At 46.2% G+C, this 13791-nt stretch overlaps 1 protein-coding gene across 1 annotated transcript in view; it reads right to left on the bottom strand.

Annotated features, from left to right (window-relative positions):
- SUSD3 (sushi domain containing 3) overlaps positions 1 to 13791 on the bottom strand; it is a 47916-nt gene that overhangs the window by 13037 nt on the left and 21088 nt on the right. The window contains exons 3-5 of the mRNA XM_044451461.1: positions 8210 to 8401; positions 4985 to 5132; positions 2840 to 2998 (exon numbers count right to left, since the gene is read on the bottom strand). Of these exons, the coding sequence (XP_044307396.1) occupies positions 2840 to 2998; positions 4985 to 5132; positions 8210 to 8401 (499 nt within the window). The remainder of the gene's footprint in view (positions 1 to 2839; positions 2999 to 4984; positions 5133 to 8209; positions 8402 to 13791) is intronic.

The raw sequence follows: 13791 nt of genomic DNA on the forward strand, positions 1-13791 counted from the left end.
ACCAAGCTAAGTCACTGTTTAAAATGGCATTCCTCCCCCGCTCCTCTCACCTTTAGCTGTAAGCTACAGTAGACAGGCCATTTAGTCCAAATATACATTATATACCTTCACAATGATTAAATAATCATCATTGTTGGAATTCACAGTTTACCAGGAGGTATCTTTTGCTAGCCCAGAGGGCTCCATGTGCCCTGGCCATTCAGAATGGTGCGGATGCATTACTTAGGGTCTGAGTCTAGATGAGCTTATGAGTTCATGAATAGTTTCTCAGTAGCTTGAATTTACATGTTTAAGCAAATGGGTTCAAGTTACTCAACTAAAGTGTCAATACAGGGCAATTACAAATATGGTAATCTCATTGTCACTGTATGATTGGCTGATCTTCCTTTATCTGTTCTGTATGTGATGACCTCAGAATCTTATTGTAATGCCTGCATTCTGTCATCAATTGCTCTGTACCTGTGTACGTGACCAGGAGGGTATAAAATACCCTGTAGTTGTATTGAAACCTTGCAGCAAGTTTACCTCTGCCTGCCCGGTAATGCATTATCATGAGTCTACTGAGGGAACCTGGGCCAAACAATAAAGCCACAGATGGTCTGAACGCTTGATCTTTCCCACGAACCCGAGTTTTATTTCCTCCTCACGAATTGAAATTCTGGGATTTCTGACACCATACAGTCATACATGATCTTGGCCCAAACCAATAGACTGCTGCACATTCAAACCATTTCCCCCAGCAAACCCACTTCTGTTTCTCCCAGGGACTGGGGGCTGAGTCAGCTTGGAGAAGTACCAGATGAGGAAGGCTTCTACTCCTGCCCTTCTTCATGTCACCAGTCCAGGCCGGAAGTGCAATTGCCCAGGAGCAACAGGTGAGGAGGCCTCTGCCAAGTCAGGCACATCCTGGGACAGCTGGGTGACCAGGATGCTCGTGGACCATTCGGGACGCTGCAGTTAATGGTCTTACGGCCATCCCAACCCTACAGACTTCATTTAGTTAAAATGGCAATCATTTGTTCCGCCATGGCACAGCTGCTGTATTCCTGCTATGTCTGAGAATCATACTATTAATAATAGCAACTGGGTTAAATAATAACAAAAAGACTCCACAGATGTGCAGATTTTCACATTTCAAACTAAGCTCAGCATGGAGCTCATTACAGATGACCATCTGTAATGGAGTGCAGAGAGAGTTTGGCTAATTCAGTGTGGTGGCCACTGTGGTATTATTAGGTTAGCACCAAGATGGACTTTTGCGCAACTGAGGGAAAGAGGGATTAGTGTTAGAGAAGCGCTATTCTTATTACTCTGCATACGATGGCTGATAAACATCCCTCAGCACTCTGTGCCACAGTTTTTGCAATGCATTCATCTATCAACTCCCTCCATACTTATTTCCATCTTCCCATCTGCAAGAGCTGCAATCCTATGGACATTTACCTTAAATAAGGTAAGGGGACTGACTGCTGGGTTGACATACCTCTGTTTGCACCATAACTCCATTTTTTAGGTATACAAGATGTTTTCCCTGCCCTGTTGCTTGCATGAAATTTGGGGAATGCCTTGAAATAAGCAGGGGTGGGCAGGAACTCCAAGGCTCCTGCCAGTGCCAAGCGGCCTGTGATCTTGCAATCCGGAAGCTCGCCTCTCTTTCCTTGGAAGCAGGAAGGTGCTGCTCTTCCCTCCCCATCTTCTCCTCATCCTCTTCCAGTGGGGGACCTTGCCCCGCAATTGCTAGTGCCTCATATTTGAATGACCATGACAGCAAGGAGAGAAGCACCAGCAGCTGCTGCCGGCAATTCCAGCAGTCGACTTCCCTTTGCAAACTGCTTCATGTATCGTGCGACTCTTCCCCTCCCCTCTCCCGCATGCAAAGCACATGCAAACTCATTTCCTTATTCTCCAGTTGAAGTGAGAAGGTGGGTCTTTCACAGACAGTAACGCTGAGCCACCCAAAACCTCCTCAAGAAGTTCCCCAGCCCCCCGCCTCCCATCAACCTCTGCTGAGTGGTAACAGCCGGTACAGCCTGATGATTTGAAGAGCAGTGCTGAAAGGAAGAGGAAACTGAGGAGACCACAACGCCCAGGCTCCACCCTCCCTGGCTCTGCAACAGAGCAGCCACATGGGTAAGCCTTGCACCAGAGCAGCAGCAGCAGCAGCAGCAGCAGCAGCAGCAGAGTTCCAGCTGCTGCTCGGAAGCCCTGGGCACCCGGGCAGCTCCTTGTCCTGTGCTTCTGCGGAGCTCTGCAGGAGCACCACACAGCCCCCTGGCTATCTCTGCAGAATGCCAAGTGTTACTATGCCAATTACACATCTCTGCTTCCATTGCTGGAAGAATGGAATTACTTAAAGAAAATTGGAAGAGGGACATTAAGCGTAATCTGTAGCTTGCTCCTCCGTTATCTGCATCGCATACGGAACTGCAGCGTAGTTTCACTTCAGTGCCTGACACAGCATCCTCCCAAAGACGACTGCAACACATATACGAAAGTGGTGCATGTTAAATTAAACCAGTGCATCACTGCATGTCAGCAGAGCCTGAAGGAGCAACTCTAAGAATGATCAAAGGATTTCATTTTGTAACGTGATTTTTGGATGGAAAGCGGAACATTTTACAATGCTCCGAAGATGGAGGCATTTACCACTCCGCGGGATGGAACATGTACCATTACACCACATATATCTGCAACATGACAGAGAGTGAAGGTGTTTGTGCAAAGTTCAGAGTCTTCCATCGGCTGACAATGTCTGTCCTTACACGATCTCGTGCTCCTTTTGTGGCAAGCAACGATGAAAAAGCTGTTGAAAAAGGTGCCATAATAGTGGCTTCCTTACCTGCAAAAACCTTGGTTGTCATATGCCACGCCATCATGGTCATCAAACACTGGCTTGCTACATGTATTGTTGTTGTTATTCCTGCCTTTAAAACCAAAGTAAGCTGCTTGCATGTTTTCCAGTTCTTCACTTCTGAGCTGGTACCACAGCTGCATATCCCTGCCAAAACAGGCAGCAGACATCTCATGTGTATCTCCAGATGAGAAGCACATCAAACAGAGCCTGGACGTTGGAAATGCCAGGGCCGATCCACCTGCTAAGCTTTCCCCATGCTGCTGGGAGAAGTGGGTCAGGCGGATCCACAGCCTCTCCCAGGACACCCCCTCTTGGACATAAGCACTTTCCACGGCACAATGGAGGAGCCTTGTGAAGCTGGAGGTCAGCTTACTGAAGTCTGGGAAGGGTGATGCTGGGCATGCATGGACCAGTGCTATGAAGAGAAGTCGACAAAGCATGTGTGGGCCTTCTGGGGACAGAGAATGGCAACATCTTCGGTAGCCCAGTAATTCTCTTCACAGCACTGGGATGAGCACCACAGACTTAAAATTATTACGTTTTGAAGCAATGCCAGCAATCAGGACCCACCTCAGTGCCCAACTGTGCCAGGTGCATTCACTGACTCACTTCTGTTTCAGTTCCTCTGGCTTGACCGGAATGAATGATTTAGGATGTGATCCTATGCAAATTTAGGCAGAAAAAATATCTACCACTTCCAGTACACCCCAGCCCAGTTCTTTAAAAACTAGGCTTTTCCCTATCTACACTTGTGTAGACATTGATTACAAGCCAGTAACAAGAGAAGAATGACTGTGGGTGTGACGAGTAGAGATGGAGCGAGCAGAACCTTAGAAACCTCCTAGATGTCTCCCTGCTATCCCAAGTATGGGAACAGCGCCAAATAAATCTGGAGTAGTAACACTAGACTCAACCTTTGATTCTCTCAAGCACATGCACTCTTTGTAATGCTTATTGCATCATCCATCATCCACGTTGCACAGAGCCAAAACTTATGTAATTGCCTATGATACCAGCAACCTCCCATGGCTTGTTTCCTCCTGAAAGTAAATTTGCAGTGCTGCCAGCTGCGGCTCCATGTGTTGCATAGCTGGCTCCGCTCACGGTGAGGCTGGTGGCTCAGAGAATAGCCTGGCAACTGGGCTGTGATCTGCTCCTGCAACCCACTTGGGAGACTGAAGGGTCACCGTGCGTCAGCATTCTTTCTCAGCATCTTGTGGGAAAAGATCTATTTACTTAGATCACGCATTTCAGATCTTGAAAACATACAGAAATAGGCTGGACTGGCAAATTAATCTTACTTCAGCTGACAGTGGGGCAACATCCCCACCAAGGCCAGGTGGCTACTCTAGGAAGTCACACAGTCCAAACAACTGTCGTCCAACAATGGCTCCTGGTATCCACCCCAAACACAGTCTGCTTGAAGTGGTCGTTTGCTCTGTCTAATGGTGGAGCAGAGCTTGTATCTCATAGGAATCGGGGAACCCTCTCACAAGGCCATTTTATTACTCAGATATTGGGATGGGGTGGGGGCATTATACTGTGGTTCTTCCTCCTCCTCCACTGAGTTTCTGCTAATCCTACCACAAATTGGGATACTGTGATAGGAGGCACAGAGAACTATGGAACCTTCCACTTAGCTTCCCTTTCATCCCTGAACAAGAAATAAATATACAGAGAAATAATGTTCTATCTTCAACCTGATATTTCAACTGTTGTCTTAAAATAGGTGCCCAGTGGCTGAATTCAATTTCAGAAAATCCCTAAAGGGCCATTTTTAAGTGGAAGGTGGCACCACCTCCAAAGTGTGGCTTTGCAAAGGCAAATGGGGTGTGGCTAAAATAGGAAAAAACACCGGCATAGTATAGCTGAAAACTCTTAATCCAGGAACTAGGCCCTAGAAGAGGCGTAATAACCTTTGAGAGTGAGGAGGGACTGCCAAAGGCCAGGAAAGCACCAGGCAGTGGGTGGTTAGGGGAAAAGAGACTAGGAAACCAGCAGCCGCATGATGGGCTTCTGGTTCGGAAGGGGGCCTCAGGAGGAATGGATTTGACAGCCAGGCATGAGGTTCCCAAGCCTTGCCTTACAACCCTCGGCTTAAAATGACTCCCCCTGTCAAACCTGACATACCTTTGAGCTCTTCGTCTCTCACTTTTCTTAACGCATTTGATGAGACAGCAGGTTAAAAAAGCCATAGACATCAGCAGAATAATGGCGCAGCTCACAATGGAGGCAATCACTGCCACTTTAAATCCGAAGGTTTCGTATTTGGATATGGCTGGAATAAAACACAGTCACAGATTGACGTCTGCGACGATAGCTCTGCCTGCTTTCCACACCTAAGCATCAGCCCCTCGCAGTTGGAGTGTTTTGGCTTCATCCCAACCTGGGAATGTCTTTGAGCAGACTATTTAAAAGTGTCCTATTTTTACATGAGCAATGAAATCCTCACAAGTAAGTTGGCACAGCAAGTAATCCTGCGGATGCAGAGAGGAAGAAAGGACAGGGAATAGAAGGAAACAATCTCAGTGCACAAGAACTGTGCAACTTGTGACATCCGAGGTAGATTCTGCTGGCCACCCTGCCAAGGCTCGTTCCGTGATGGGGGGGGGGGCACTACCAATTCCCAGGGACCCGCACCCCCTTCTTATTCTTGCTGCCTGGTCACCTGTCCTGAGTAAATGAGCAGTGAGGGGACAGAAGACAAGCAGTCCTTGAACTGGGTGCAGGTGCAGAGAGGCGGGGAGAGAGGCAAATAGATGGGCAGCAGCATCGCCACCACCCAGAATGAGCCCAACACAACTTAAGTACTGTTCGTGTTGAGTGTCAGACTGCCCCCTCTTCTTGGAATCCCAGGGAGGCCAATAACAACAGCAAGGGAAACAAAGAGGATGGAACAAACGCAGCTCCCAACAGGCTTCGATATAAGGCAGGCTGGCTTCAGCACACTTTATGGCTCACAAGTTGTCCGGACTGATTCAATATGTCACATGTGCTGGAGTTTTTGGAAGAAAACTAGTCTTAACAAGCCCTAGAAATACAAAGGGGGAACCTGGAATGCAACTAACACCACCTTTTAGGATGGAAAGCTGGGATGCAAATTGAAATCAACCAACTAACTCACCTCTAAAGCTGAGCTTAATGGTTAAACCATCTCCTAGATTAATAGATCACCTGGCAGTCAACATTTAATGGCCAATGTTTGTCTCTTGCCCTTTAGAAAGGGTGCAAAGGTCCGTCTTTTCCATTAAAGAAAAGCCTTTTAAAATGTGCAGTTGTTAATGTTTTTGTTTTCATGGATCTTGCTTTTATCATGACAAGGTTTTATTGTTTTGAATTGTTGTACGCTGTCTTGATAGCTATTAGCAGATAAGTATTATTAACATTTATATATTGCCTTAACAAAGATCTTAACTGATGGGCAGATCAGTGTGGAGGGAGGCAGTCTTTCAAATAACCTGGTCCCAGTGCAGTACCTTGAAGTGAGCCCAGGAATGAACTGGTAACCAGTGAAGAAAAGGGCAACTAATGACAACACCCAGAGCTGTTTAGCGTAGAAGAAAAAAGGCAAGTAATGGGGATGGGGGAGTTGTAAAGTCTATGAATACTGGGACATTTTTCTCCCTTTCTCATAATACTTGTACCCAGGTCATCCCATGAAGCTGACAGGTGGGAGATTTGGGACAGATAAAAAGATGGCTTTAAACTGCATTTGGACGAATTCATGGAGGAAAAAGCTATCAAGGCTACTGGTTCGGATGGCTCTGTGCTTCTGCCAGTATCAAATATGCTTATGTAGGCCAGCTGCTGGGGAACATGGTTCCTCCACTGGTAGCTGGTTGGCTATTGTGCGAGCAGAATGCTGAATTACAAGTTTCCCAAATAAATAAATAAATAAATAAATAAATAAATAAATAAATAAATAAATTAGATGGATGCTGATCTAGCAGGGTTTTTCTTAAACTCATATCTAATTTATGAAGCTGTCTTAACATGTGCACAAAATGCTCCTGGTGCTTGTTCCTGGTTGGCAATGTGGCATCAAGTTTTCAGCTGTAGCTTTCAGATTCTCCTCACCAGCAGCTCCCTGCACAATGCAGTAGAGAAAACTGTAGTGCTGTAGTCAGTCTAATATTAGACTGAGTTTTTAGACTGAGCACGGATCAAATCACCTCTGACAAATGCAGAAAGGCTGATCTCTTGGGTGAAGCTAGGACCTCCCTAGCTTGAGAGGGCATTCATTCACCAATAGCATCTCTGTGTCATTTGAACTGAGCTTCGGTTGTTTAGTTCTCATCCAGTCCCCCCACTGCTTCCAGAGTGCAGAATATCTGCAGCTCCACCTGGATGTAACAAGGAAAAGAAATTGAACTGAGCCATCAATTGCAGACTAACTGATTCACTTAACTGGATGGCAAGCCTCAACACAGGGCTAATTAATGTTCTAATGAAGTATCTCTTGTGCAATGGAGGCTGCTGACTCCAGTGACTGTGGATCAGTAGTACCACAGCCCAAAGCAGATTCAGCTCCACGGGCAGTTCCTTTAAAGTTCCAGCCAAAGCCTGGAGTGGGTAAGCTGCCCTGCTGACAATGGAGTCCCCAGACTCCGCTGCTCTTGCGTCATCTTCCAAAACCTAACAGCAGCCACTTCCTGGGAAAGAAAGCTCCATTAACCTGGCTGTACAACTGTGGTTCAGGATGACAAGCAAGTTCAAAGGATCAGGGCACTGCCTGTCCACTTCAGATCTGTCAAGGATTTATAGTGCTGGAAACCTGGCGCTTGGTGTCAAGTTTCCTTCCCCAGCCCGATTCTTGTCACTGGTGCAATAAATAAAAAAACCATTGAGTGAAAAGACAGTAACATCATTGCCATTCAAGCCCAATTTGTCAATATGATGGCTGCTTCTTTCTGCTCTTCACAGGCAATAGCCTAATTGCACTTTACAAAACTCGCCACTTTCCAAGGAAATCAATCATTTTTCCAAAAGTATGGCATTAAATAAATAAATAAATAGATAGATACACCTATTCACAATCATATTATATACAAGAAGCAGACATATTGCAATTTTCGAGAAATGGCATGTCTTAACAGCTACAGGAAAATAAGTTCAGGAGAACTTTGTTAAAATCAGTGGCATTTATATCCAGCTCACAGGTTTCTGAAAGCCATTCTTTTATGACAGCTATTGATGTCAGAGTATGATTAGAGTACTCTAGATGTCAGCAATCATTTCCCTCACATCATTACCTCACATCATTACCAGTTTGGCCAATGCTATGGATAACTTATATGTCAAAAGAAAGATATGGAGAAGAATGACACACACTGCTTACAAACAAAAAATACTTACGTTTACATGAAGGAATGTCTGCTGTCCACTGTGTACCATTTCCTTTCCAAATGCATGTGACAACTCCTTCTCCAATCAGCTCATGTTCTGCAGAACACTGGAATGTTATTACTGTGCCAACGCTGGTACCGTTGCCATGGATTAGCTGTGATGTGCCAAGGTGGGGTGGGAACAATCGGTTGCACTGCCCTACTAAAAAAAAAAAAAAAAAGAGGGGGGGACACCAGATGCTTTACTCATATCACCATGCTGTTTCAGCAGGTCTATAAGCGGAACGTTCTTTAGCATTAACCCATCTTCTTAATGCCACAGGAGTAAAATAGCCTTGAATGAATTAAGGACCCTGGAACTCCTGGCTTCCAATTCCAGATCAGCGACATTCACTAGCCAGTCACTCAGCTTCTGTTTCCCTTCCATCCCTTCCATCCCCTGTCCTTTCTTCCTCCCTGAAAGTTCCACTCAGTGCTGAAACTGAAAGCTCATTCCAGGGCTCACAATGTTTTAATGCTAAGTACATGTCTTTTTGCACTTCATGTTTTAGTAAAACAACAAGATGTAGACCCCACAATCCTGAAGTCTGTTCGCTCTTGCAATCAGGGATGATTGTGCTGGCCTACATTACAGAGCTGACATAAATATTACTCACAGTATGTTTATGGATTGTTTTACATGCTTGAAATGTGCTCTATAAATGTTAAGTAGCAGCACTAAAGTATCAGAGTTGGACAAGAAGATTTACATGGTCTGGATCTTTGCCTCAAAGCGGGGACAAGCCGGATTGTAAGTGTGGAGCTTCCGGACCTTGACAATCTCAAAGAGATCTTTGCCAGCTGGACGTCTCACCCCACATCTAATTTTAAAACCAAAGGCATTGATAAGGCCACATATTTCCATGCATTAATGACTTAAGACTTCATTTATAGAAGTATGTTCAAACAAAAATTGTTTAAATATTTCATATCGCCTTGTATGAAGGCTAAAAGGTATGCTAATTAAATATACAACATAATATTGCTGACACTGATGTGCCACTTCCTGCTCTTGACTCTGAAATATTATGGAATGATTACAGCCACAATCCAGTGCACACTCTCCTGTGAATGAAACCCATTGAGCATGATGGGCCATGTACTATCTCACAGCGGATCCAGCAATAATGTAGTTTCATTATAGGATATCCTACATTTCTTTTACCTACACAATGCAAAATTGCAAATTCTTTCTTTTAAAGGATTTGCCAGCATTATGGCACTTTTCTTGATTTGGGATTGACCTGGACAGTAATCTCTCTTTTTCAAGACAGGAAGTCTGAATTTTAATGACTGTAGTTCAGTGTTGTTTGGACGCAGTTGTACTTATATCTCCAAGAAAGCGCAGCAACGCCTCCATCAGAGCCAAACAAAATGAAAGATTGAATCTTCCCACCCCTCCTGAACTACAGCAGGGTGCTCACTGGGAAGATCAATCAGGGCAGGGCAGGGCAGGGCAGGGCAGGGCAGGGCAGGGCAGGGCAGGGCATCCAAAATGAAGCACCACTGAAAAATGTCTTCCTGCCACAAGCTGATTTGCACCAGGGCCGCTACCCAACAGCGCCAGCCCAGCAAGCAGCCAACTGGGGCTTCTACAGCACTTCCTCCTCTTTGCTTCCAGCTTCGCAAGTGAGGACTTCCACTGGAGGGCCAAGGACATAATCCAGCAGCACAGCTAATCACCGTTTTCACAGCTACAGAGAAGACACTCCTTAGGGCTGAGCTGTAAAGAGTATCTTCCAGATTGCACTCCCAGGAGATGGACTGGTGCCCTCCATCTATAGGATGCCGCCGCTGCCTCCTCCTCCTAACGACATTCAACTGGAGGGCCTCTAAGCCCATCCAGATCACACACCAGCAGTGGGTGGTAATGGCGATGAGGAGGCTGTAAGAGCCTGTGGCTCTGTGCTTCTCCCTTCTCTGCCCTACAGAACACCCCCTTGACATCCTGGCACTCTCCACAGTGCCTATGAGAGGAAGGGAACAGCCCAACAGAGTCCTCTTCTGGATGTCATAGGAATGTCCACAACCTTGGGAGCAGAATCCATTGTAACCTTTGGTCTGTGGGATGGCCTCACAATGACCATAGGATTAGCCTGCCTACCTATTTCTGAAAACAATCGTATTGTAGTCTATGGCATCTGATGTTCACTTGATGCCATAGTCTGCAATGATGAGAAAGAAAAATATATTCAAATGTACACGGAGAATCAGGGCCCACAGAAGGTGCAGACTGGATAGGTTTCTTCTGGAGCAAGTCTATAGCCAAGGAAACCGTCTTCTCCCACCAGTGAGCCCATGCCAGGCATTGTTCTGGCAAAACAGGCTCTGTGGTGACAGAAGCAAGAGCCCCGTGCAGGCCATTCAAATAATCAGAGCCCCGGGAACAGAGTAAAGGCAGGGGAATAGGGTGGCCACACGCACACCACCCAGGATGCTGACATATATGCCTAGATGCATGTGTAAGGATGAGGGGCTGGATCCTGCACCATTCTCCCACGGATGGGAGACGCCTCTGCTCAGTTTCCAGGGACCCCCTTCTCTTCCACCTCACAGTTCAGCCCACCCAGCAGTGTCCACCCATTTGTAAGGGGCTGGAGGGGACAAGTGGGCGGGGTCCCTTTCTGCCAGCTCACGGGATCCAATCCAATTGCTGTGACTTGGATGGCAATGCAGTGCGTCTCCCCATGGTGGGAGAGGACGATGCCCGGGAACTTTGTGTTCCTGCACTCTCTGTTGTTGCTGACAGGACGCCGCTCTCGCTCCACACACTGCTTTTACCTTGAAACTCGAACAACCCACTGAACAGAGGCTGCCTCCAAACTGAGGACCATCTTCTGTAAAATAAGAAGCCCCACACGCCGCCTCGGTCCTGAGCAGCAAGGAGCATAGCTGAACTTTCATCAGTTCTCGCTTGCCTGTAATCGTATCTGTAGAGTAATTAAAAGGTCCTGAGCTCCTCAGCTTTTCTTCTTGAGATATTTTCAAACATCTCCTTCACTTGACCTCTTCAAAGAGTGCTTAAGAGCAGTCGGCTGGTGATGCGCTAAGCTGGATGCACTTCCCCTGCCGTGCCCTTCTCACCCATTACCTCTCGGGCACGTGGAAGAGATCTAAAAAGCACTGTTGCTGTCAAGAAGAGGTGGGCAACATGGGGCCCTCCCAATGTTTGGGACTGCAAGTCCCATCCTCCCTAGTCAGCACAGCCACACATCCCCCACCCCTGCCCTGAAAGATGCTTTCAGGACCTGAGTTCCAAAAGGGCTGCCCAGCGTTCAAATGCCTTTCTGAACTGCACTGCAGCTGCCCAATTCTCTGCCCATGAAACAGAGCTTAACAGCTTCCTAGATCAGAGTCAGTATTTCTTCCCTGAGGCTCGGCTGAAAATGTACAGTAGGTAACCAAATTTATCAGGGCAGTCCTGACTTTCTGTTCGCATGTAGATCAGTGTCCTAATTTTGTCCCTGTTTCGTGCCTTTCAGGAATAGTATCTTCTTAGTTCTTCAGCCGGCAAGTTACTAGTGCTGTCATTTTTCAAGATGATTCAGTTCCCTCCCTTGGGGCACTGAAAGTGTACAGCTGGATAAAGACGTATTGTCTTCAGGGTACATGTAGCCAATGTATATGCTTAAACACCAAGGCAACACACACACACACACACAAGTGTGGGCACACACACTCACAGACATGTGTACACACATGGCAGCATATGCTGCTGAGGTCTATTTTGACTGTTGGTAAGGTACTGTGAAAAATGTTGTTTTTCAAGTTTCCCTTTAACAAAAACAGCAAATATCCAGCAAACTCCAAACTGGTGGAAGATAGGCAAATGCAGACTAAACATGACTAACCTAAGTCCTTTTCTCACCTTGTCAAAGGACGAGATGCCCCTCCACACACTCACTCTATGCACAGAATCCAGCTAGACCAGCATTTGCCACTCCATCTAAGGTCAACAGAGAAGCACTCAAAGCTCTGGCCCCCAGCAGAGGAATCAGTGTGGGGCTCAGGAGGAATTGGCTATGGGACCGCCCTGTTCTTCCCCACATGCCTTTGCATAGGCCACTTCTGGTGGCCAGCTTCACTGGCCAATGGAGGGACTGGTCCTGAAGACCACCTAAAGAAGGTTTAGGAGAGCCAACAGTGTGCAAGCAGGAGGAGGTGCAAAGAGCCTGGAAAGGGATTCTTGGGAACAGGAAAACACCCCTTCTTTCACTTCTGAAATTTTAGGGGGGTCTATATTGGTGTCAGCAAGTCTCTTTGGGCCAAAATACATCTTCTACTGGAAGTTCTGAGATTGACAGCCTAGTTTTGGAATCACAGTGCTGTCCTAGCGGTGAGGGATGGGGAACTAAATGGTTAGGGATATTAACCCTGTCCTCTTAATAATTTTGATCATTTCCTGATCAAAATGCCCTCCCTTAAAAAATAAATCCGTTTTCTCCAAGGGCAAGGGAAGGATTTTTTATCAGGAAAATGGCATGCGGAGAAAGTGTTCAGCACCATTTAATGCTCTGAACACACTTGGATGCTGTGGCTGTTGCAATTAGAAAAATCAGTGACGACTCTTTTGTTCTATTCATTGGATGAAAACATTCTGTACCAGCTGATGTTTTCAAACCATCTTTAAAGGCAGCTGCATATAGAGTGCTTTAGAACAGTTTAGCCAAAAAAAAAATGTTGTGTGCTTCTGCTTAGAGATGAGCAAATATATTGTGGCATATGCTTTTGTGGACTAACATTCGCTTGGTCTGAAGTGTTATGTTTGGATGCTGGCTGGGTGAATAAATACAGGTATATAGTAAGAGGGATAAAATACAAGCTAACAGACACAGCTTGGGATTTTGTAAAAAAAAAAGAATAAATACAAAAATATAAAAGGACAGCCCAAAAGGCCATAGAAGTAAAAGGGCAGCAGTACGTCTACGCTATTTTTAAGCAGTGCCTAAGCAGAATAGAATGGCCCATTCCCAACAGCACTAGTGATACTGCAGTCCTACTGGTGACGGTTTCTACATTTTTCATGACCTTTGAGGCACACAAAATGCACTGCACTACCTGGGACATGTGCCAATCACCTCTACTAGCTGAGCTGCTGGTGTACATAGATCAGAGGATGCAAAAGGAGAGGCGTCTTTTCCTCCAACACCACAGGGCAGTCACTTCAGTGTTTGCCTCCCTCTAACCGAGATGCCATAGAAATGCCATCATATCAGGAAGCCGGCACAGCAACCATAGCCCTTCAACCATCATTTGCTTCATCCGTGCCCTTCGCCTTCCTTTGCCAGGACGCCTCTCCCTGGGACTGCAATACCTGAATAAGTAGCTGGCTTCCAGGATTCCGCACAATTAGAAAGGAAATCATCTGGTACAGAAAGACCAGCAGGGCTCTTTACTGGAGAAGGACTCATTTTCCAGCTACTCCCCACACCCACCGTGGTCACTCAGTGCTGCCGCTGTTGATATCTCTGAAATGGAAAAAGGCTGGTAATGTGTCTTTATGCAATGACACAATTTCATATTAGCCTTCATCCTCTGGGTTGCATCTAGACT

The sequence above is a fragment of the Varanus komodoensis genome, unplaced genomic scaffold (assembly GCF_004798865.1).
Source record: "Varanus komodoensis strain SLA01 unplaced genomic scaffold, ASM479886v1 scaffold6_2, whole genome shotgun sequence".
Lineage (NCBI taxonomy): Eukaryota > Metazoa > Chordata > Lepidosauria > Squamata > Varanidae > Varanus > Varanus komodoensis.